The 25,822-nt window shown below is 33.2% G+C and overlaps 2 protein-coding genes across 7 annotated transcripts; one reads left to right on the top strand and one right to left on the bottom strand.

Moving 5' to 3' along the window:
• Positions 1-5,547: 5,547 nt before the first annotated feature.
• LOC123701934 (40S ribosomal protein S7) lies at positions 5,548-8,737 on the bottom strand. Of its 2 annotated transcripts, none has more exons than XM_045649566.1 (5): positions 8,681-8,737; positions 8,153-8,314; positions 7,284-7,468; positions 6,213-6,360; positions 5,548-5,647 (listed from the first exon to the last, which is right to left on the bottom strand). In XM_045649566.1, the coding sequence occupies exons 2-5, from the start codon at positions 8,312-8,314 to the stop codon at positions 5,570-5,572; spliced, it is 573 nt and encodes a 190-aa protein (XP_045505522.1). In that variant the 5' UTR covers positions 8,681-8,737; the 3' UTR covers positions 5,548-5,569. The 2 variants fall into 2 exon arrangements, with proteins under 2 accessions (XP_045505522.1, XP_045505523.1); XM_045649567.1 differs by lacking the exon at positions 8,681-8,737 and adding an exon at positions 8,557-8,581.
• Positions 8,738-9,829: 1,092 nt separating this feature from the next.
• On the top strand, positions 9,830-24,294 carry LOC123701928 (UDP-glucose 4-epimerase). 5 transcript variants are annotated; one of them, XM_045649553.1, is made up of 8 exons: positions 9,830-10,086; positions 20,049-20,177; positions 20,619-20,739; positions 21,711-21,824; positions 22,215-22,394; positions 22,948-23,061; positions 23,322-23,493; positions 24,015-24,294. In XM_045649553.1, the coding sequence occupies exons 2-8, from the start codon at positions 20,053-20,055 to the stop codon at positions 24,245-24,247; spliced, it is 1,059 nt and encodes a 352-aa protein (XP_045505509.1). In that variant the 5' UTR covers positions 9,830-10,086; positions 20,049-20,052; the 3' UTR covers positions 24,248-24,294. The 5 variants fall into 5 exon arrangements, with proteins under 5 accessions (XP_045505509.1, XP_045505512.1, XP_045505508.1 ...); XM_045649556.1 differs by lacking the exon at positions 9,830-10,086 and adding an exon at positions 11,913-11,952; XM_045649552.1 differs by lacking the exon at positions 9,830-10,086 and adding an exon at positions 12,069-12,091.
• Positions 24,295-25,822: the final 1,528 nt, after the last annotated feature.

Below are 25,822 nucleotides of genomic sequence, written 5' to 3'. Positions count from 1 at the left end.
AGGATGCTACGGGATAAAGGGTTGTGCATTGATTTAGAAAAATGCGTTTTAAGATATTTTTTATTACATAGTTTTTACTTTATTAAATTAAAAAATGATGGGTGATTTTGGAAGTGGTCTTTAATGTTATATGATAACCAAAAATGTATGTATCTTTTAACATTCATATAAACATGATATTATGAACATTCATATGTATATGAATAAAATAAGCAAAACTCGGGAATGGCTGTACCAATTCGGGTGATATCTTTAGATGGTTTTGGATGAATAAACCTTAAAAATGCATAATATTTTCTGACACAACGACGTCTATGTCGTATACTGACTGAATCATATTTTAAAATCTTATCAATAAATGGCTTAAATAATATTATATTAATGTACCTTTGAGATTTGTACTAAAAAAAAAATCTGCATTTACTTAATATTACTTTTCAATTTGCTGCGGTGTGGTTTACCACACTAATACCACACAAATTTTAATTTGAAATTTAAACATTAAGTAAGGTATACCTTATTTATTATTTGTATAAGAATAGCCAAAAATATTCGTATTACATAATTCGATTTGCATGTTTACTTCATTTATATGAAATAATGTCAATCAATTGCTTGCATTTATTTATGAAGTATAATTTGTCTCATCGTACTTAGCCGTTTTCATAAGCTCTCTGTGTACTACATTTGTAGAAACGTATAAATGGACTGAAATATACCAATTAAATGTGTATTGGAGTTTTATTTACACTTTCCTTAGAATATAATTACCTACCTAAAATTATAGGTACACATATCCATCAATGCAGCCATAAAATTATAATTTATAAGTACATATAATAGGTAACAACTTTGGGCTATAATCTTAATGCGGCTGTAAATACAATTTTAGTACTGTTCATTGTTGATATTTTTGAACTAGGTACCGAATAAACAGCAGCAGTAGTTTTAAAATCAGTCTCGGGAAAAAGCCCGTCAGTGCGGTTTCCATAAATATCTTTTTACTCGCAAGATTGTGCGGTTAAAATCCGTGGCGGTGTTTAGCCTCATTTCCTTATTTTTAGTAATGAGACAAATACACTCCTAAAGTCAGTTTATATATCTCTATTCGATTATTAAGTGGCATCTAAAAACAATTTATTCAATCAGATAATATTACTTAGCGATAAATCATAGTACTTTTGGCGTAGGTATATCAAGAAGGCAAGCACAGAAGGCAAGAAACGAGGGATAGTAATATATCAATATATGAACATAATAATTGAACTCTCATCAGATAGATGATGATGGTAGGTGTTATTTAAACTATATGCAAATTTTCTGTGAAGTTTTTTAAAAGCCTATCTACTCACACACACTCACAAGTCACAACTGAGAAATTAGCCCAGTGTGCGTCAATGATTCGATTCATACGTCCATGGACAATTGGACAAATCGTAGTCTGTAGTTTTTAAAGGTAGCCATGTCTTGAAGGTAGTTTACCATCTCATACAAACATTAAAGGTACAAGTCCGAGACGGGCCGCAGACAGTGCCGTCTTTACCATAGGGGCACAGAGGGCCAGTGCCCAGGGCCCCCCATCGTCAGGGGGCCCCCCTGGAGGAGATGTAGGACTGACAATTTTTCTCACATAAATCTCAAAATATTTTATTAAAAAGCAATACAGCTTTTTAATGCCAGAACGTCAGATCATTTTCAGATTTATTCGAATCAAAACATCTATGTTATTACAAGGTTATTACATGGAATAATTCGAGTGATTCGAACACCATTATAATTAACTTATCAGACATTTACTCGAATTATTTATTTACTTATTAACGTAATATAATATATTTTTACTTGAATCATTTTGAGATTTATGAAAATTACTAACAAGTCTAAGTTTACAGAATAGCATACAAGGGCGTTGTGACAAAACTTTAATCTCTGGGCCTCTAGACAAGTGGCAGAAACGCTAGAGAATAGAATCCACTATTGATACTAATTGATATAAGCTTATGACGTTTTGCTAATGTTTCGGTCACACTAGTCACTACCAAGGACGACGACGACCACGACCAAAATTCCCATCCAGCCGAAATTTGGTGAAATTATTAAAAACACAATCTATACTTAATATAATAAAGCTGAAGAGTTTGTTTATTTGTTTGAACGCGCTAATCTCGGGAACTACTGGTCCGATTTGAAAAATTATTTCGGTGCTGAATAGCCCACTTCTTTGGCAAGATTATAAGATACCAAAATCGTTGAATTACTCCATGACGTTACGGTATTGTTATGATGCAACCTTGAAATTTTACTCTCAACGCGCCTAAAGAAGTTTCACTTCAAAAATATATTAAAATTTCCCGACCTTCTGTTACTACGAAAAAATTTTTTCCTAAAAGTCAACAGATATATAGGTTTTTCGTGATTTTTACCGAAACGGTAAGTTTTATCATATAACCACTTTTACCCAAATTGTAGATCATAAAATTATCTACTTATACAAAAGAATCAATACATTATTTTCCTAAGATGTAGCTTCCTACCATTTTCTAAGATATAACGATTTATAAACTCATTCCATCCTTATAATATGCACACGTTTCTTAAATCACTTCACACCTAAATGATTTTATGATAAAACTTATCGTTTCAGTATAAATCGCGAAATCACCTATTTTTTTATTTATTTATAACCTGGAGAGAACAATGTTTATTCCAAAATATAACTTTTTTAATTTGAATAACATAATTATTTTCACAAAGCAAACAACTAATGACCTATTGAACCCCATAATTTGATGAGGCTAGTTTTTAGAACCTCACAAAATATAAACAGTATGTAAAACTAGCCTCATCAAATTATGGGGTTCAATAGGTCATTAGTTGTTTGCTTTGTGAAAATAATTATATTATTCAAATTAAAAAAGTTATATTTTGGAATAAACATTGTTCTCTAAGGGAAAATAAAACAATTGAGTTTTCAGTCAACCAGAACTTAATACATCTTTGTAAATAAATTTCTGGACTGTCTGCAGAACTTGGCACACATTAATTAGATCTCATTTCTTTTTTAGCAAATTAAGTCAACGATTGAACTCGGCTCCAATTTTTACATTTATGTTTTTGGTGGCATATCATTACTTTTTGTACAGAAAATTACTCTGCAAATTTGATTTACTTTATGAATATAATACTTTTTATACACGATTTTTTTTTATATATTTTTTCTTGCGGTTTCTTTGTATTATTTTCTATATTTTCTTGTATGTTATGAATGTCAGCGCACATTGCCCCGTCATTATCTGCAATTTTTTAAACTCGTTTTCTGTTTAAAAGATTACATGATTTTCTAAACATCCAGCGTGAATTTGTAGTACACACTATTACAAAGATGCAAAGATCGTTGTAGAAGAATCGTCGCCTTACTCCATGACGTTACGGTATTGCCATGACGCGATTTTGAAATTTTACTCTAAACGCGCCTAAAGATGTTTCCCTTATATTAATATTACGCAAATAAAATCATTCCGACCTTCGACGAAGCCTTCTTCCATTACACTGAAATTAAAACTAAACTAAACACTCATAAATAAATAATAAATAAATGTGAATATGTAAAATTATATATTATTGTTACCTGTATGAGCAATATTTTTATTACAATTTTCTTTTATTTTACGTTTATTAACAGTTTTGAATAAAGAAATCATGCAATCGAAGTAATCCGCCCCAGCGATACTAGCGCGAGTGAGTGTGATGTCAGAGGCGCATCGAATCTACAGATGTTTCGTGCTAAATATGTAAACTTCAATTATCTATATCTCAGTCATTTATTGATGGATTTCAAAATTTTTTTCGGCCACTGACTAGTTTTGATCTATTTTTTAAGACTAGTAAGGTGAATATAATATTTTCTATTTTTATAAACTTTTCCATTTTTCCATACAAACAAAATTAATGTCATTGAAAAAAAAATTAAATACAGATAAATTCAGTATTTTCTGATTTTTTCCTTTGTATACTCAGTATTACCTAGTTGATTACAAAATTTGAACTTTCTAGGTCATCTGGAAGTGGGTTAGGTTTTGTATATGTCTATAAGTCAGTCAGTCTTAAAAATTGCGATTTTTGGATATTAATATCTACGCAACTGTTTAATCTGTATTTATGAAATTTAAGGTGCTTGTTTATCTTGAGGTCCTCTTGATATGTACCAAATTTGGTTTATTTAAATTAAATAGTTTTCGAGTTATAAGGGGGTGAAAAGTGGCTCGAAATGGTTCGTGTAAATATACACACGGCTGCTGCTCGCCAGTTCTCTTCGCTTGAACTCGGCTTGACACGCTGCCGCGTGTCTAGATATTGTAACGATGGAACACGACCTTTTTTGTTGAATTTATATTTTATTTATAAAGCATTTGAGTGCCATAAAACCTAAAATATAAATTCAAAGAGAAAGGTCATTTGAAAAAGTAATTCTTAAAATATTTCTTAATTAAATTTAATTAAAGTCAACTTTGGAGCGCCATTACAGCAGCAGCGTTTCAAATGAATTATATATAAAAAAAAAATAAGGAAAAAAGTTTCCTCAAAAGACCATATTATAATACAACATTGGTCAGAAGTAACTTTTTTGTAAAATGTATAAAAAAATGGAGCAAAAATTTTACATAGAAATTTTCTTTAAGTTTTCTTATTACTTCATTAAGTTTCAATTCAGGGCAAAAACATATATAATTGTGGGAAAAAATTTGCGTACCTAGTTTGATTTCTTTATATTTCAAAGGGCCCCCAATTCTTGTGTGCCCAAGGGCCCCGGCATAGTCTAAGACGGCCCTGGCCGCAGACCGCAAACTGCAAGCGACAGCACTTGTTTCTATGAACATCTATGAAATTGATTCCAAGCGCGGCGACACTGCTGCCTGCAGACGCAACGCGCAGCGATTCATAGATGTTCATAGAAACAAGTGGTGTCGCTTGCAGTTTGCGGTCTGCGGCCCGTCTCGGACTTGTACCTTAACGGTCTTACTAATAAAATGTTACCCATTCACTATGCAATGGATTAATTATTGCAATAACCTGTCTTGTTTTTATGATTGACGTTTCATGTGAGCAAGAGCAGGACACTGCTATGGTAGAAAATAGTTGAAATTTATCCATTGTTTAAATTTTTATTAGTACCTATTTATTAAACTGACCTCTTACTCTTCATAGAAGCACTAGATTTTCGCCCGCGTTTGCAAAGGAAAACCCGCATAGTTCCCGTTCCCGTGGGATTTCCGGGATAAAAACTATCCTATGTGTTAATCCAAGTTACCCTCTATGTGTGTGCTAAATTTCATTGTAATCGGTTCAGTAGTTTTTACATGAAAGAGTAACAAACATCCATACATCCATACAAACTTTCGCATTTATAATATTAGTAGGATATATTAAGATGTGTGCATACTTTTAGCCTTATTATTATCGATACACATTATTAATACAACACTGTTTTTATAGCAAATAAGGTACCTCTTGTCAAAAGCGTTTTGTAAAGAAAAGACAGTGAATAGCTTTTAAAATTTATTGTAAAAGATTACAAGTAGGGTTCGGGGAATTCAAATGTGACTTCGCGTCCCGTTAGCTTCTTGTATACTGACTGGAAAGTGTCCACCTGTTGACAAACACAACATATTAGTATCTAGGAATGAAAACATGCTTTCTCATATTTATTTAGATTATAAATACGAAATTTTAAGATTACGCAAAATCGGCAGATGTGATAGGGCACAGTCAGATTTCAAGTAGATAATTTTTTTTCATTTTTATACATTTTTAAGAAAGTAAGCGTCTCTCTAGTGATGATTCAGTCCAGTTTTTTATCATAAATAATTAGAGCTCTCATTTTTCATTGATTAACATGTATAAGTCAGTTGCTAGTATAAACTATAAGTTTATAGTTCACTAATTTGCCTCAATTCCATGACAGTTTACCCAATATAAACACAGAAATCATCTAGCATTCAACTGGTGAAATCATTTTCAAAATCCATTCTACATCTTTTTTCATATCACCACAAAATCATTGTATGGTATAATATGTGTCTGGCGACTCGAGGCTAGAGTGATAACCTTTCACTTCAGAAGACATGGAATTCCCATGAACTTGAGTAGTACTTTTTCAACCACACTGGCGAAAATTCTCTTAATATTATTAGTAGTTAAGATAATATACATACTTTGTGTTCAATAGTGGTCTGCTGGTTCTTGTCCAAGTGCACTTTGATGAGCTGAGAGCCGTCCAACTTGATCCTGATGCGCTTGCCCACAATCTCCGCGGGGAACACCAGGTCTTCGAGGATAGCATCGTACACTGATGTTAGCGTTCTGCAATGAGATTATATAGCATTAGAATCCACATGAAATATACAAAAATAAACAAATAAATATCAATCTTTTAACTATTCTTAATTTTGTGACAATGAATTTGTAGTCAGTTTTTTTAATCCTACTAATATTATAAATGCGAAAGTTTGTATGGGTGTATGGATGTTTGTTACTCTTTCACGTAAAAACTACTGAACCGATTACAATGAAATTTAGCACACATATAGAGGGTAACTTGGTTTAACACATAGGATAGTTTTTATCCCGGAAATCCCACGGGAACGGGAACTATGCGGGTTTTCCTTTGCAAACGCGGGCGAAGCCGCGGGCGGATATCTAGTTTGTTATATGAACCAATTGGGAATATCCCCACATGAATAATGTATCCCAATTTCTGGTCAAGCATCAGACAAAGCAAAGCACCTGTAACACTTCTAGTGTTACAAGTGTTTATGTGCGGTGGTGACCACTTAACATCAGGTGGCCCACCTGCTTCTTTGCTTGCTCTGACATAAAAAAAAGACATGAACCTTCACACTTAAGGTAAGGCCATTGAAACTGTCTACCTGATAAAATGACAATGTTGGGTCAGCTAATCTTTATTTTAAATATTTCTTTAACTAAATATAATTAATAAGTGTCATGGATCAACTAGACTTCTACTAATATATCAATCACTTTTTACTAATCTAAAATATTAAGACATGCATCAGGTATAAATTGCTTTTTCACACAAATCCTAAATTTGAGATATTCAAATAGATTCCTAGGTAAATTACAATCCAATTTTACTTTCCACCCACACCCACTGCCCAATTAGGAAAATTCTATACACCAAGCTATCACTACATATTATAATCTTTTGAATCCAGGCCACACACAAAAAGCCAAACCAAACCAATTCAACAATAATCCGTGCTCACCTAGATCTCGGCCTCTTTTGTTTGTTAGCTACACGCGTCTTGTGGCTGGGCTTGGGCAGGATCTTCCTGTCACCGATGAAGACGACATGCTTGCCGCTAAACTTCTTCTCGAGTTCACGCACCAAACGAATCTGGATCTTTTGGAACTGCTTCAGCTTTGGCATCGGCACGTAGATGATGATTGACTGGAATTTTTTATAGTTTTGTTAGTACAGTTTGAGGAAATATAAGTGAGTTTGTATCACTTCTTCATATTCAGAAAGAGATACAGTTATAGCATGTTTGCTTATGTCTAGCAATGACATTAAATTTGTTATGTTTTGTATTTATTAAAACCTAAAAAACACTTGGAAATATGTACATAGAAATGAATAAGGTGAGTCTTGGTATCATAGAATTTTGTGAAAACTTCTCTCGTTGAAACATATTATGTTTGAACTCTGAAGTTATAAATATGGGAAATTTCAATAGGTAACTAATTGTATGCAGATTCCAAATTTTATCATTTTTTTCAGTGATGAATCCAATAATAAATTAATGTTCAATAGTAAATTAATGTTTACAGCAACATGTGTTTACAAACTTCTTAACCTTTGTTTAAACTTATAGACCATTGTTTGGAGGAACATAATTTTAAAACAAATATTTAGGATATGTCCCCACAACTTGTATGATTTGTATTGTATGGTTTCTGATAAAAGAAATGTGTATAGTGGGTGTATTATAACAATTTAACAGACGAGTAAAATTAAATTACCTTCTGATGTTTTTTTTTTTTTAATTACTCACATTGAAAAAGTTTGTTCCTATTGGTCTCAACATCTGAATTACTTGAGTTTAATGACATAGAGCACTAATTGGTTACTTACTTTCTTATTGTGTAGTTCAATTTCTTTAGCCTTAGTAATGTATAACTCCCTCAGTTGAGCTTTCAAGTCGGAGTTGGTCTCCAATTCGACCAACGCCTGTGAGATCGATGTCTCAAAGTTATCGGCCTCAACGCCGCCCGGCTTGATTATTTTCGTACTCATCTGAAAAACCAAGCACTGATGAATAACCACAAACTTAGGTTATAATTTTGTTCACTTATAAATTCGAACTATTTCACTTTTATTGAATAAACTCTGGTCACTGAGTATTATCGTTGATACTAATAGTTTATTTCGGATATATTCAAGATATTTCCGCACATTATTTCAATTTCTGTAACCAAAACAACGTTGGACACGAATAACTAGCACATAGCATCGAAAATTATCGGACTAATCTTTACCCTAAATATAAAAATTTAGTACTTCAAAGATTCCTCGTTAAATCAATGAAATAATTAATCTAGTATTTATGGAGAAAACATATAAAATTTTAATTTTATCAGAGAAATTGGCAAAAATATCCACCTTGAAGACTGAGCGGGAGTAAAAGAGACGGAAAAGAAATTGACACTTGACATTAAAAAATTGACAGATTTAGTGTGACCAGTTTATAAAACCTTACACTTAAAAAATAAAAATAAAACTCTACCACTTATTAGGTACCTATTGATATTATCACAGGATATTATAATTAAAATAATATTACAAAGCAAATAAAATAAACTTCATACTTTTCGGCGTTCCCCACTTATTCATTAGAGTTCACCACCTTATTAGAATTCAAATCTATACTTCTATATTATAATAATATAATAATAATATATATATAAAGAGGAAAGGTTTGTAATTATGTATGTATGTATGGTTTTCACGCATAAACTACTGGACCGATTTCAAAATTACCTAATTATTTCACTATTAGAAAGCTGCATCTTCACTGAGCAACATAGGCTATATTGCATTTTCAAAAAAATTAAAGATAAAGATTAAAAATGCAATAATGTAACCCAAGGTGTAAAAAATACCTTAATAAAAATTATTCTGTCATCGCGTGCGCTTTGGAATCACAGAACAGTAAGAACATTGGAATCTATTCCTTGAAGTAAGAGGATGATTCTTATGAAAAAAAACGTAAACATGTAGGTACCACGGGTGAAGCCGGGGCGGACCGCTAGTATTAACTAAAAAAATTAAAAAAACCTATATTGTAACATGTGGTGTAACAAAGGTGTACCATAAAGATAAGCATAAAGAATTCCGTAGCTGCAGCTTTGCTTTCTAGTCTTGCGGCTTCGATGTCGTACATATCACTTCAAGTATTCAATCTATTCAAATCATTGATATTTCTTTGATACGAAACTAAAAGTGAATCCCCTACCAAAATAACTGATCATAATTTAAAAAATAAAAAAAATAAAAATCCCTTTTTTTTATTCAATCGTAGTAGAACTTAAGTTTCATAAATCTTGTGTAAAAAAGTGTATAGGGTGGGATGATCAATAACGCAAAAATATCAGCAAAAAAAGGAACTTTTATTTCTGTGTTTTATATAGCCAACATGCACCAATATTCCTAGCGTCCCGCAAGTGGCCAATCGAAAAAAAAAGTCCAATGTCAGTGTCATAATTATTTACACCCTATTGTCAAATTTCAAATTCAAACAAATTAAAATGTAAATATAGGTAATAAATTTTATTTAATCTCGCGATACATATATTTTTATTTTATCACAATATACGATGACGTTCAAAATATTGTATTTTCATTGTGAATATGCATAATATCGTATAAATAGAAACACAGAACATGTAGTTATTTCGATTTATAATGTTAGTGTTGAAGGAAGTTTCCGGGAAATTAATCTCATCTATATAAATAAAGTGTTTCATTGGAATCATTGGTGTATAAGCTGAGTGAATCTCAATTATAGAGTAAGTATATGTTTGATAAAAATAGGTTTTATGGTTTTCAGATACTAGGTATCATTTGTATGAAATAATTTACTTGGATCTAGACTATACATTATACTCTTTGATCTAGACTACCTTTCGTATATACGTGCTTCGAGATAGATATTTCAATATTTGTTTTTTTTTACCCTACTCTGACTGAAATTTTGACAAAAAACTTGAAAACATAATAGTATTCATCTATCAGTTTATGAATATACTAGCTTTCCGCCCGCGGCTTCGCCCGCATTGTCTAAAACATAATAAATTATATACTAAAACCTTCCTCTTGAATCACTCTATCTAGAGATGGCTACTAAAGCCATAAGGCCGCCATTTGTGCATGTCTCTCTTCTGTATATGTATGTCTTTTCCTGTTTGTAATGGTGTACAATAAAGCGTTTTCATTCATTCATTCATTCATTCATTATCTATTAAAAAAAACCGCATCAAAATCTGTTGCGTAGTTTTAAAGATTTAAGCATACATTGGGACATTGGGACAGGGAAAGCGACTTTGTTTTATACTATGTAGTGATCTTGAAGGTTCGCTGTATGATAATATTAGTATAACAATCCGTTTCTTTCTGACTTCTAACATTTCTGTACTAATTGATATATCGAAAGTGTGCTGTTGTGTTATTTACCTCTTGGCCTGGCCCATGACCAAAACATGTAGAAACATTCATTAGGTACATCGTACATATTATTCAACTAGCGGTCCGCCCGGCTTCGCCCGTGGTACATATTTCACAATAAAAAGTAGCCTATGTCCTTTCTCGGGTATCAAAATATCTCCATACCAAATTTCATGCAAATTGGTTTCTGTAGTTTAGGCGTGATTGAGTAACAGACAGACAGACAGAGTTACTTTTGCATTTATAATATTAGTATGGATGTTAAATATTCATTTTTTACCATCATCTAGAAAATAAGTATGTGTAAAGAATGAAAAGTAAGACAAAGTTCTGTATTAAAAAAACATTAAAAAGTATTTGGCTCTATGGAGCTATTTAAAAAGTGAAATACATATGTACATAGTTTAGTATTCATTTATGATATTATATCCTGCTTCATATAATATCATCAACATCATTATTACTATCATGATTATACATTCAACATTGTATATAACAAAGTTGCTTTCCGTGGTGTCCCTATGTACCTTTTAAACTATGCTTCAAATTTAGTTGCAGTTCGAGAATATCAAGGCGAAAATTAATACTTTTATATTAGGGGGCTTAAAACTAAAAAAAAACTCAAAAAAGAGCTTTTGAGAGTATTTCAAAATTTACAAACTACTTGCACATAGGTCATACAGAAATAGCGAGAGTAGGTTATACAATAGAGCAGGCTCAGAAAAAAAAGAACATATTTATTCACAAACACAATTTATTAAACTTAAATGAACGAAACACTGCTGATTTTTAATTCAGACCGGTCGCGGTGATTGTGAAAATACCTAGAATGCAATGCTCATGCACTACTACCACATGGTAGTGGTAGAAACTGCTGCTAATATATTTTTAAATATTGTCGTAGAGTCAATGAAGGATACTTTATTAACACTTTAAAAAATCCAATTTAATTTAAATTTTTACAACTTAAAATATTACATTTTCAAAATGTAATATTTTAAGTTGTAAAAATTTAAACTAAAAATATCAATCATTAATTACCATAATATATCATCTCGTATCGTTAGTTAAAAAGCGATATAATAGCGCTCAACAACTTTGATACACCGCACGATAAAACTAATCTACAAAAATAATAGGAGGATCCGGCGACAAAACAGTAACCTGGCAATCGCCGAACTTATCGCCCGTTCCCGCCAAAACGTGAAAAAGTTCGTATTTTTTTTATTTAATTTTATTTTACATTGTGCACGCGTGTATTGTCAGCCAGCATTGATGTAATGTAGTTTTTTTTTTTATTAATTCAATCAACGATAACACTTAAAAAAATATTTAATTTGACATGATTACGTACGTACCTATTAAATCGTTTAATTAAAATAATGTTTGGTTAAGTGTTAAGATAAAATGTGATGTTTTCGTATAAAGTTTGTTTCGTATACACATTTTAATGGAACTCTTACATAATCCAGTATTTATTACTTTCTTGGAAATACGTATAACATTGTTATCGACCTCGGGGATTATTTTTATTGCATATTCTAAATCATCTGTAAAATATCAGTTACTGTTGGAACAACGTAGCGTGTTCATATGAAAATATAAAGATTTACGTCATTTACAATTATTTACAGTACAATTATTAGTCATGCCTTCTTATTATATTATATTTCAAATAAAAGACACACCTGAGTAAATTCAACATTTTCAATCCGTATCTTATTTGCCATATACACAGATATTTTGCTAGTTTAAACAAAAAAATATTACCGCGATATCTGAAAGATCACGAAACCTAACCGTGATTGAGTTATGATTGTATTTTTAGCACATTATAATAATCGTAAACATACACTTTTTTTATTTTAATAAAAAAACCATATCCATTTTACATTTTAAGGGCGCTTGTGCACTACAAGGAATTTTACCGTCCGGCATTCCGATTTTTTACGGTCCGGTGTGGCATGAAAAAACCGATGAATTGCTTGTGCACCTGATGTCCGTGAACTTAGCAGAGCATTTTTAGCAGATCAAAAAAATAATGTGAGTTCTTATCGCGTGCAGTTGAGTTCTATAGTTCCTGATACTTTTTAGAAATAGTTCTGGCGTTTTTACCTGAAAAAACGACATTTGAAAAAATGATCTGCCAACTTCCCGTAGCAGAGCATTTTTAGCAGATCAAAAAAATAATGTGAGTTCTTATCGCGTGCAGTTGAGTTCTAGAGTTCCTGATACTTTTTAGAAATAGTTCTGGCGTTTTTACCTGAAAAAACGACATTTGAAAAAATATCTTAGCAGAGCATTTTTAGCAGATCAAAAAAATAATGTGAGTTCTTATCACGTGCAGTTGAGTTCTATAGTTCCTGATACTTTTTAGAAATAGTTCTGGCGTTTTTACCTGAAAAAACGACATTTGAAAAAATGATCTGCCAACTTCCCGTAGCAGAGCATTTTTAGCAGATCAAAAAAATAATGTGAGTTCTTATCGCGTGCAGTTGAGTTCTAGAGTTCCTGATACTTTTTAGAAATAGTTCTGGCGTTTTTACCTGAAAAAACGACATTTGAAAAAATAACTTAGCAGAGCATTTTTAGCGGATCAAAAAAATAATGTGAGTTCTTATCGCGTGCAGTTGAGTTCTAGAGTTCCTGATACTTTTTAGAAATAGTTCTGGCGTTTTTACCTGAAAAAACGACATTTGAAAAAATTATCTGCCAACTTTCCGTACTAGATAATTTTTAGCGGATCAAAAAAAATGTGAGTTCTTATCGCGTGCAGTTGAGTTCTAGAGTTCCTGATACTTTTTAGAAATAGTTCTGGCATTTTTACCTGAAAAAACGACATTTGAAAAAATGATCTGCCAACTTCCCGTACTAGATAATTTTTAGCGGATCAAAAAAATAATGTGAGTTCTTATCGTGTGCAGTTGAGTTCTAGAGTTCCTGATACTTTTTTGAAATAGTTCTGGTGTTTTTACCTGAAAAAACGACATTTGAAAAAATAACTTAGCAGAGCATTTTTAGCGGATCAAAAAAATAATGTGAGTTCTTATCGCGTGCAGTTGAGTTCTAGAGTTCCTGATACATTTTAGAAATAGTTCTGGCGTTTTTACCTGAAAAAACGACATTTGAAAAAATGATCTGCCAACTTCCTGTACTAGATAATTTTTAGCGGATCAAAAGAATAATGTGAGTTCTTATCGCGTGCAGTTGAGTTCTAGAGTTCCTGATACTTTTTAGAAATAGTTCTGGCGTTTTTACCTGAAAAAACGACATTTGAAAAAATAACTTAGCAGAGCATTTTTAGCGGATCAAAAAAATAATGTGAGTTCTTATCGCGTGCAGTTGAGTTCTAGAGTTCCTGATACATTTTAGAAATAGTTCTGGCGTTTTTACCTGAAAAAACGACATTTGAAAAAATGATCTGCCAACTTCCTGTACTAGATAATTTTTAGCGGATCAAAAGAATAATGTGAGTTCTTATCGCGTGCAGTTGAGTTCTAGAGTTCCTGATACTTTTTAGAAATAGTTCTGGCGTTTTTACCTGAAAAAACGACATTTGAAAAAATGATCTGCCAACTTCCCGTACTAGATAATTTTTGGCGGATCAAAAAAATAATGTGAGTTCTTATCGCGTGCAGTTGAGTTCTAGAGTTCCTGATACTTTTTTGAAATAGTTCTGGTGTTTTTACCTGAAAAAACGACATTTGAAAAAATGATCTGCCAACTTCCCGTAGCAGATCATTTTTAGCAGATCAAAAAAATAATGTGAGTACTTATATGTCCGTGAACTTAGCAGAGCATTTTTAGCAGATCAAAAAAATAATGTGAGTTCTTATCGCGTGCAGTTGAGTTCTAGAGTTCCTGATACTTTTTAGAAATAGTTCTGGCGTTTTTACCTGAAAAAACGACATTTGAAAAAATGATCTGCCAACTTCCCGTAGCAGAGCATTTTTAGCAGATCAAAAAAAATAATGTGAGTTCTTATCGCGTGCAGTTGAGTTCTAGAGTTCCTGATACTTTTTAGAAATAGTTCTGGCGTTTTTACCTGAAAAAACGACATTTGAAAAAATGATCTGCCAACTTCCCGTACTAGATAATTTTTAGCGGATCAAAAAAATAATGTGAGTTCTTATCGCGTGCAGTTGAGTTCTAGAGTTCCTGATACTTTTTAGAAATAGTTCTGGCGTTTTTACCTGAAAAAACGACATTTGAAAAAATAACTTCGCAGAGCATTTTTAGCGGATAAAAAAAATAATGTGAGTTCTTATCGCGTGCAGTTGAGTTCTAGAGTTCCTGATACTTTTTAGAAATAGTTCTGGCGTTTTTACCTGAAAAAACGTCATTTGAAAAAATAACTTAAAAGAACATTTTTAGCGGATCAAAAAAATAATGTGAGTTCTTATCGCGTGCAGTTGAGTTCTAGAGTTCCTGATACTTTTTAGAAATAGTTCTGGCGTTTTTACCTGAAAAAACGACATTTGAAAAAATAACTTAGCAGAGCATTTTTAGCGGATCAAAAAAATAATGTGAGTTCTTATCGCGTGCAGTTGAGTTCTAGAGTTCCTGATACTTTTTTGAAATAGTTCTGGTGTTTTTACCTGAAAAAACGACATTTGAAAAAATGATCTGCCAACTTCCCGTAGCAGATCATTTTTAGCAGATCAAAAAAATAATGTGAGTACTTATCGCGTGCAGTTGAGTTCTTTACCCGATTGTCTCAATAAGTGCTATAATAAAAAAAAATAACAACGTGTTTTATTACAGAAATCATTTACTTTTTACATTTCCTAATACGATATTGGAATTATATACAATTCCGAGGAAGACTATACATTTCCTAGGATATCTATGCATTAAATAGTTAATTAAACAACATTTTATACATTTCCTAAATGGTATCAGAATTGTACACATTTCCTAGGATTTGTATACAATTCCTTGATTTCATACATTTGCGATAACATAGTATATATGTTAACGGAAATTTATGTAATCCGTCATTCTATAAAATTCCTAGGAAATGAATGTAATTTCTAAAATCGCACGGAAATGTGTGAAAATCATTTTTTCAAATGTCGTTTTTTAAGGTAAAAACGCCAGAACTATTTCTAAAAAGTATCAGGAACTATAGAACTCAACTGCACGCGATAAGTACTCACATTATTTTTTTGATCTGCTAAAAATGATCTGCTACGGGAAGTTGGCAGATCATTTTTTCAAATGTCGTTTTTTCAGGTAAAAACACCAGAACTATTTCTAAAAAGTATCAGGAACTCTAGAACTCAACTGCACGCGATAAGAACTCACATTATTTTTTTGATCCGCTAAAAATTATCTAGTACGGGAAGTTGGCAGATCATTTTTTCAAATGTCGTTTTTTCAGGTAAAAATGCCAGAACTATTTCTAAAAAGTATCAGGAACTCTAGAACTCAACTGCAAGCGATAAGAACTCACATTATTTTTTTGATCCGCTAAAAATTATCTAGTACGGGAAGTTGGCAGATAATTTTTTCAAATGTCGTTTTTTCAGGTAAAAACGCCAGAACTATTTCTAAAAAGTATCAGGAACTCTAGAACTCAACTGCACGCGATAAGAACTTACATTATTTTTTTGATCCGCTAAAAATTATCTATTACGGGAAGTTGGCAGATAATTTTTTCAAATGTCGTTTTTTCAGGTAAAAACGCCAGAACTATTTCTAAAAAGTATCAGGAACTCTAGAACTCAACTGCACGCGATAAGAACTCACATTATTTTTTTGATCCGCTAAAAATTATCTAGTACGGGAAGTTGGCAGATCATTTTTTTAAATGTCGTTTTTTCAGGTAAAAACGCCAGAACTATTTCTAAAAAGTATCAGGAACTCTAGAACTCAACTGCACGCGATAAGAACTCACATTATTTTTTTGATCTGCTAAAAATGCTCTGCTAAGATATTTTTTCAAATGTCGTTTTTTCAGGTAAAAACGCCAGAACTATTTCTAAAAAGTATCAGAAACTCTAGAACTCAACTGCACGCGATAAGAACTCACATTATTTTTTTGATCCGCTAAAAATTATCTAGTACGGGAAGTTGGCAGATAATTTTTTTAAATGTCGTTTTTTCAGGTAAAAACGCCAGAACTATTTCTAAAAAGTATCAGGAACTCTAGAACTCAACTGCACGCGATAAGAACTCACATTATTTTTTTGATCCGCTAAAAATTATCTAGTACGGGAAGTTGGCAGATAATTTTTTCAAATGTCGTTTTTTCAGGTAAAAACGCCAGAACTATTTCTAAAAAGTATCAGGAACTCTAGAACTCAACTGCACGCGATAAGAACTTACATTATTTTTTTGATCCGCTAAAAATTATCTATTACGGGAAGTTGGCAGATAATTTTTTCAAATGTCGTTTTTTCAGGTAAAAACGCCAGAACTATTTCTAAAAAGTATCAGGAACTCTAGAACTCAACTGCACGCGATAAGAACTCACATTATTTTTTTGATCCGCTAAAAATGCTCTGCTACGTTATTTTTTCAAATGTCGTTTTTTCAGGTAAAAACGCCAGAACTATTTCTAAAAAGTATCAGGAACTCTAGAACTCAACTGCACGCGATAAGAACTCACATTATTTTTTTGATCTGCTAAAAATGCTCTGCTAAGATATTTTTTCAAATGTCGTTTTTTCAGGTAAAAACGCCAGAACTATTTCTAAAAAGTATCAGGAACTCTAGAACTCAACTGCACGCGATAAGAACTCACATTATTTTTTTGATCTGCTAAAAATGCTCTGCTACGGGAAGTTGGCAGATCATTTTTTCAAATGTCGTTTTTTCAGGTAAAAACGCCAGAACTATTTCTAAAAAGTATCAGGAACTCTAGAACTCAACTGCACGCGATAAGAACTCACATTATTTTTTTGATCTGCTAAAAATGCTCTGCTACGGGAAGTTGGCAGATCATTTTTTCAAATGTCGTTTTTTCAGGTAAAAACGCCAGAACTATTTCTAAAAAGTATCAGGAACTCTAGAACTCAACTGCACGCGATAAGAACTCACATTATTTTTTTGATCTGCTAAAAATGCTCTGCTAAGTTCACGGACATGTGCACCTGTCCGTCTTTACTCGGATCAGTGCGGTACAGTTCAAGGAAGTTTGGCGGTATAATGTATAATAAATGGTTGTTTTTGCATTTTACAAGAAACAAGTAAAGAATAAGTATATAGAAGGTGAAATATTATATTACTTCGTTATAATAAAAAGTAAAGTTCCGTAAGAGATTTAAAATGCGTGTTTCACTAATTTATTTTAATCGGTGACGAGGAGCTAAAGCTATTCCCACTGGAACTTTAACTTACCAACACTTACTTAGATAATAATTATTATAGGTCAATGTATATAAAATAACAATACCGACTTCTCAAATCTCATTGCCAACTAAAAGAAAGTAAAACAAGAGCTTGCTTTCAATTGGCATATGCAGTAAAAAGAGTAAAATCCAAGCAAGTGGGCATTCGAAAACAATTACACCTACAGCGACTCGTAGACACAAAAAACCATCCGGAATAGGGAAAAGTAAAATGTCGGACAGTAATATTACGTATAGTGCACAAGCTAGTATTTACATTAATGGCGTGCCATGCCGGACCGTAAAAAATCGGAATGCCGGACCGTAAAATTCCTTGTAGTGGACAAACGCCCTTATTAGTGTATTTTACTAGCCGTCCGCCCGAATTGTCGAGGGGAAATTGCCATGGGAATGAGATCTTTCACCGCTGTGAAAAAAGTAGCCTAGCCTCCTAGACACAGAAATAAATAATAATACAATAATTCATTGAGACGTGCAACAAACACTTTCAGTTATATTTTACTTGCATTTTTACAATATAGTTACCTAAATAAGATAGAATTTTCAGTAAAAGTATGAATAGATTACTTAATAATTTGTTTTCGTCTATGAAACTAGCTGTGAAATAATTGTAACTTTTACGCTCCAAATCAGTATGTTTATGTCTATCTTGGACGTGGCAATGCAACTATGAAGCTCATATTCAAATTTGTAACTAGGTAAGTATATGAATATTAAGAGTTTCAAAAAAAAATCCCTCTATCATAAAGACATCACACGGACTCAAATTACATTCTAATTCGAATATTACTCAAATATCTTTATCAAAACACCTAGTTACTTAAAAAAAATGATACAAAACTAATGGTTGTAAAACATAGATATTAAGTACAACATTCTTCCGGTTAGATAAACGATTTTTTGGAAATTGGAAACTATTTGACGCTGAGTAATCAATACATAAAAAGTTAGTTAGTCCCTTCTGCCTTAGTCATCTTTTATTTTGTTAACAAAGAGCTATTGAGTGCTAAAAATCGTAAGTTTTACAAACGATAAAACTTCTATCAAAGAGAAATGCGCTAGTTTGAGGCTGATTGGTGTTTTATAATTTAACGCTAAAAAAAACCTTATAAGTTTTATGGGTAGACTAGACACGAAAAATAAACTTTTTACTGATACAAATTGTTTATGTTAATTTATAATCTACATTTTTATCAGAAATATTCTAAATAGAACATGGTAATCAAACCACTCAATTCATAAACGATTTCAAGTATTTGTCTGCAAATATGCTTGAAAATACGATCTACATTGTTGATACATATTCTCAAGTATATTGTTGACGTAGTTACAATACAGACTCATAACATATAGGTCACATTACATGTTTTATGTTCTATTCAATTGGTATGTATGTGCGCTACAGATTATCAAATACTTTGTCCATAGCTCGGTTTTGGACTGCGCGTTTAAAAAAAAATGTGTTCCATTTTTGAAGTTGAAAAAATTAATCGGATTCATTCTTTTTTTGATATAATATCAGTGTGTCGTGATTTGTGGTGTATATTTTGTGATACTTAAAAGTTGTATGTACCGATATTGTCAAGTACTTATTTTAAAATAGAGTTAACAACTAACATTTTGTTTTAGCTAATATGCTGAATGCTAATTGAGTATATCTACGTCACCCTGATTATTATTATTATTCTTTTCTTCTACAATGTAATTTAACTAATATTATTTTTATTTTCCGAATTTTTATAAGATATTTTTGCTGATTTCGACCAATAATTGCAGACATAATATTAACTTCAAAACGTTATAATTTCAAATACCACTTATTTTTAGACCTGTCTCTCTCAGACCTGTCTCTGTCTCTCTCAAATATATAAATTTCCAAATTCCTTACTAGATCTATCACTACCAGGTATTCAGGACTAACCAAATACTAATTTGCCATACGTTTGTTCCAGTAAAATGCCAGCAATATTGGTGACAGGCGGTGCTGGCTACGTCGGCTCGCACACCGTCATGGCGATGCTCGAAAAATCAGATTTTGAGTACGAAATCGTCGTGGTTGACAACCTGTCTAATGCTTATAGGTGATAAGTGATTATATTAGTTAACAACCCAAAAAAAGAGCGTGTGTGCCGAGCACAAGTGTCAGAAGTGAAACTTCTTTGGCAAGATTCAAAGATACCAAAATCGTCGCCTTACTCTATTGTGTGACGGTATTGCCATGACGCGACCTTGAAATTTTACTCTCAACGCACTCAAAGAAATTTCACTTCAAAAACTAAATGCCTTCAAACGGTCAGAACTGGATACAATTTAAATGGGCCTAACCGGAAGGCACTTTCAAATAAAAAAAGAATCATCAAAATCGGTCCACACAGTCGAAAGTTTTGAGTTGACAAACGAAAAAAAAAGCAGTCATATTGTGAACCTCATCTTTTTGAAATCGGTTGAAAAGATTGGCGTCAAAATGTATGGTAAGGATGTGCTTTAAAAGGTTGGATTAATATTTTGTGGTCCGATTTCAGAGCCAAAGGAGAAAAGAAACCGGTAGCATTATTAAGGATAGAAGAAATGACAGGCAAGACGATACAGTTCTATGAAGTGGATATTCGTGACAAGCAAGGCTTGAGCAATGTTTTTGGAAAGGTAGGTATTTGTATTATAAGCGTTCTTCAAATTCGTAATAAACAAAATAATATATTTATTTTTTATATTATACTAGCCGCGCCCCGCGGTTTCACCCGCGTGGCTCAGTTCCTGTTGGTGTTAGCGTGATTATAGTTGCCTTAGCCTTCCTCGGTAAATGAGCTATCTAAGACCGAAAGAATTTTTCAAATCGGACCAGTAGTTCCTGAAATTAGCGCGTTCAAACAAACAAACAAACTCTTCAGCTTTATAATATTAGTATAGATTAGTACAGATTCAAAGACGAACAAATTCGACTCAAAATACGATTAAAAATTCGAAGCAAAACTCTTGGCCAAGTTTTCTAATGGGTGAGACTTTGAACATTACTGCCACGGAATAAGGTGCTAATTTCGATAATTGTTCTATTTTGACGACCATTTTATATACGATTATGAGTCTATAGTTGTAGCAGAAGTAGTCAAAATTCCCATGGAATGTTTAATCTCAGTAAAAAGCCACTCTCTAGCCTTCATACTATCACAGATACTATCATTAAACAAAAACAATATCATAGCATAACGTCGCTCCTTTGTATGCCACAAACCGATCCTTGGTATCGATTTGTGAGGCAAACAAACGAACACACTTTCGCATATATCCAATATTAAGTATAGACTAGCTTCCACCCGCGACTCCGTCCGCGCGGAAAAATTAAGATTAATTTTTTCTACGTATTTTTCAGGGATAAAAAGTATCCTATTTTATGCCCAGGATAATAAGGTTATACCAAGTTTCATCGAAATCGGACCGTTAGTTTTCACGTGATGCCTGAACATACAGACAGACAGACAGACAAAAAATTTTTTAATCACATATTTGGGTTTGGTATCGATCCAGTAACACCCCCTGCTATTTATTTTTTCAATATTTTCAATGTACAGAATTGACCCTTCTACAGATTTATTATATGTATAGATATTATTTTTCAGCATGATGTGCAATGCGTGATTCACTTTGCTGCCCTAAAAGCCGTCGGCGAGTCCGTGGAAAAGCCTCTGGAGTACTGCCAGGCGAACATTACCGGAACATGCACGTTATTCGAGGTATGTACCTACTAATGTGATATGTAGTTTTAAATGCTTTTCGTCTTATCATTCCTAAAATTTACCTTTCCTAGTATAATTCCAAATAGTTCAGGCATGGGAACGACAAAAAGTTTTCATACTTTATCTGTTGACCAATTAAATATGTAATCTCTTTTGTCCTAACTGTGAAGCATGATTTTTCAAAATGTACGCAACGCCCGACTTGATTTATTTTTCAGACGGGAGGCAGGCACCTTTTACTTTATTTGCCTTTTATTTGTTATCTTGAACAAGAACATTCTCAAAAAAATTGAACAATTTCCCAAATTCGAATATGACGTATCTTGATCAAAATTTCCAGTAACAAACTTCTTTTTTGCAATTTTTTGTTTTTTCTTCCAAATCTAGGTGATGCGTGACCACAGCGTATACAACCTTATATACAGTTCCTCATGTACTGTGTACGGCGAACCAGAGAAATTACCATTGGACGAAAACCACCCAACAGGTCGTGGGATCAGTAGCCCTTATGGCAGGACCAAGTACTTCTGCGAGGAGATCATGAAGGACCTGTGTGCTAGCGACCCGGTGAGTTAATTGATAGCCTAGCCAAATGACTAAATGGTCAAAAACAAAAGGTAAGTATTGAGGATCACCCGACAGGTCGTGGGTTCGGTTGGTCGGACCAAGTACTTCTGTGAAGAGATCTTGAAGGACCTGTGTGCTAGCGATCCGGTGAGTTAAATGATAGCCTAGCCAAATGGCTAAAAGTTTTATTATTAAAAGCTACAGCTGCTCTTGTGAGGAAATCGTAAAGGTGCTGTATGCAGGCATCTTAACCTAAGAACTATAGGATTTGCAAGAGGTATGGAGAACATTTTAGTAGCAGAAAATTGAAACAAAAGCAGAATCAATGCAACTGCAAGACAACTAAATATCTCTGATATAAATGAAAGTATTTTTGTGAAATTTGGTGATAATTTGGGCATTGAAATTAAAGTGCTATGTGATATATAGGACCCAAGTGAGTGTAACGAATTTAACTGTTGATGTGTAGAAAATTTTTCTGTACCGTACGGTGAACTAAATAAATATTTTTATTATTTTCCTCATTTTAACTTTATATTTTCTAATATTTCAGAAATGGAAAATAATATCTCTGCGCTATTTCAACCCTGTAGGAGCTCACCCCAGCGGTCGGATCGGGGAAGACCCTAACGGCATACCTAACAACTTGATGCCTTTTATTGCACAGGTAATTAATATATTTGACACTAGCTGCTCCGCGCGCTTTCACCCCCGTGGCTCCACTCCTGTTGCCCGTAGCGTGATGAAAAGCCTATAACCTTCCTCGATAAATGAGCTATCTAACACCGAAAGAATTTTTCAAATCGGACCAGTCGTTCCCGAGATTAGCGCGTTCAAACAAACAAACAAACAAACTCTTCAGCTTTATAATATTAGTATATTAGTATAGATAGATAAAAAATAGGTTATAGGTATATTAATTTGCAGGTGGCAGTAGGTCGTCTACCAGAACTGAAAGTGTTCGGTACAGACTATCCAACAATAGATGGCACCGGTGTGCGAGATTATATACACGTGGTGGATCTGGCCGATGGGCACGTGAAGGCGCTGCAGTTGTTCCATCGGAATGGGTTCAGCGGTTTCTGCCCTATTAACTTGGGTGAGTTTATGATAAGCTAGAGAATGCTGAAAGTTCGAGAAGTTAATAATTGATGTGTCTTTGGCATTCTACATAACTTTTTGCTATATTAATGACGTATTATAATGGAACACATAATATGTTAAGTGTGAACTATAATAGTGTATGTTTATAAAGTGACCATCACGAAAAATTTCAAATTTTATTATTGAAGCGATAAGCGATTTTTATTGAAGTGAAACTTCTTTAGGCGCGTTGAGAGTAAAATTTCGAGGTCGCGTCATGGACTAAGGTGACGATTTTGGTATCGTTGAATCTTGCCAAAGAATTTTCTCTTTTGACACACGCTCTTTTTTTATATGTATGTGTGTACTGATGATTTGTTGTCCAAACCAATAATTCGTACTTCCATAACAATTCAAAGCTAACAATCGTTAAATTTTGTTCTGGTCAAAGTTTCTAAAATCTATTTTAATTCCCATTTTAATCATCAATAAACCATTATTATATTTTAATTTATTATTTTACTTCTAATCTTACAGGCACAGGCACAGGCTACTCAGTATACCAAGTGATATCCGCGTTCGAGAAGGCCAGTAACCGCCCCATACCCTTTGTCCCTTCCCCCCGTAGAGCGGGAGACCTGGCCGCCAACTGGGCCGAGCCAGCCGCAGCGAGCCAGCTACTGGCCTGGAACGCGACTCGCTCACTGGCGCAGATGTGTGGGGATGTGTGGAGGTGGCAGAGTGGCAACCCTAATGGGTATAGGGAGTAAAAAGGGGGGAGGCTAGAAGTGTAGTTGGAGGAGTAGGGGGAAAGAGGGGAGGCTAAAAGTGTGGGGAAAGAGGGGAGGCTAAAAGTGTAGTTGGAGGAGTAGGGGGAAAGAGGGGAGGCTAAAAGTGTGGGGAAAGAGGGGAGGCTAAAAGTGTAGTTGGAGGAGTAGGGGGAAAGAGGGGAGGCTAAAAGTGTGGGGAAAGAGGGGAGGCTAAAAGTGTAGTTGGAGGAGTAGGGGGAAAGGAGAGAGGCTAAAATTGTAGTTGGAGGAGTAGGGGGTAAGGAGAGAGGCTAAAATTGTAGTTGGAGGAGTAGGGGGGAGGAAATTATAAAGGGGGGTTTGCTGTGTTTTGCGAAAAAGTGGGGATGTTTAAATGGGGAGGAGGGACTAATAAAAACATGGGGGTTTTAGACATGGTACGACCAAAAAACAATTTAAACACAGTCTAACTTTTAATCAGGGATCTGTCACTTTAATAGTTGTCTATGTGAAAAACGATAAAACCAGATTAAAGAAAACCCGCGCTAAGTTAAACCCTACCCAAAGTTTTTTGTTGTAAGACAGAAAGAGGGGCGTATTACTAGCTGTACCTTTATCGCGTAGAGACAATTTTCTTGAAAGCATACAACTTAAATAAATACCATATCATGATTTTTAGTGTTACTTGTGTTCAGGATTAAGGCGACTACACCACCGAAACTAGCGCCCCCCCAACATTTTATTTTTTTACTCCTAAACCAGATCAAATTTAAAAAATCTAGCTCGGTACTTTGCTAGTATATTACTTGTAGTATTTTTGGTATTACTTTTCATTATTTTGCATTCGGTAAATTAGGAGAACTTTTGATTACCGCCAAAAGTGGCCACTTTTGGTGGTAATTAAAAGTTCTCTAGAATAATGAACAGTTAGAATAGTGAAAAGTAATACCAAAAATACTACAAGTAATATACTAGCAAAGTACCGAGCTAGATTTTTTAAATTTGATCTGGTTAAGGAGTAAAAAAATAAAATGTTCGGTGGCGCTAGTTTCGGTGGTGTAGGCCTCTTAAGTGAAAATATGGGCATTTTTCGAAAGAACTGCCCATAGGGCACTGCTATGTACGAAGCTTAACCAATTTTACCCTGCAAATTATTTATATCATGCGCGGGCATTATGAAAATGCATATAATATTTATTACTAAATCTTTTGAATATTTTGTTAAAGTAAAAGAATATTATTTAAATTCAATGATGGTAATCTATTAATTAAAATTTGAAGTTACGAAAAAAATACTTTTATAAAAGTTGTATTTTGAAAGCCGCATAGGTGGTTAAAGTATGGTAAACGCCAGTGGAAACATTTATTAATTATGTATTTTTATTATTAACACTAAAAGTTGTTATAATCTTATTCTATACTTATATTATCTATAACGAAAACGAAGTGTGCATTTTAGTACAAGAGTACCAAATATTATTATTTTTTTTTATTTATGTAAAAGATCGTTCCCATATGATGCCATATTTTATTTTAGACTTAGTTTATATTTTAGTATGTATGATTTCAATCATGTTTATTATTTTTGTGTATGAA

Source organism: Colias croceus, chromosome 22, assembly GCF_905220415.1.
Source record: "Colias croceus chromosome 22, ilColCroc2.1".
Lineage (NCBI taxonomy): Eukaryota > Metazoa > Arthropoda > Insecta > Lepidoptera > Pieridae > Colias > Colias croceus.
The sequence above is the reverse complement of the archived record's forward strand: the minus strand, read 5'-3'. Positions and strand labels throughout refer to the sequence as shown.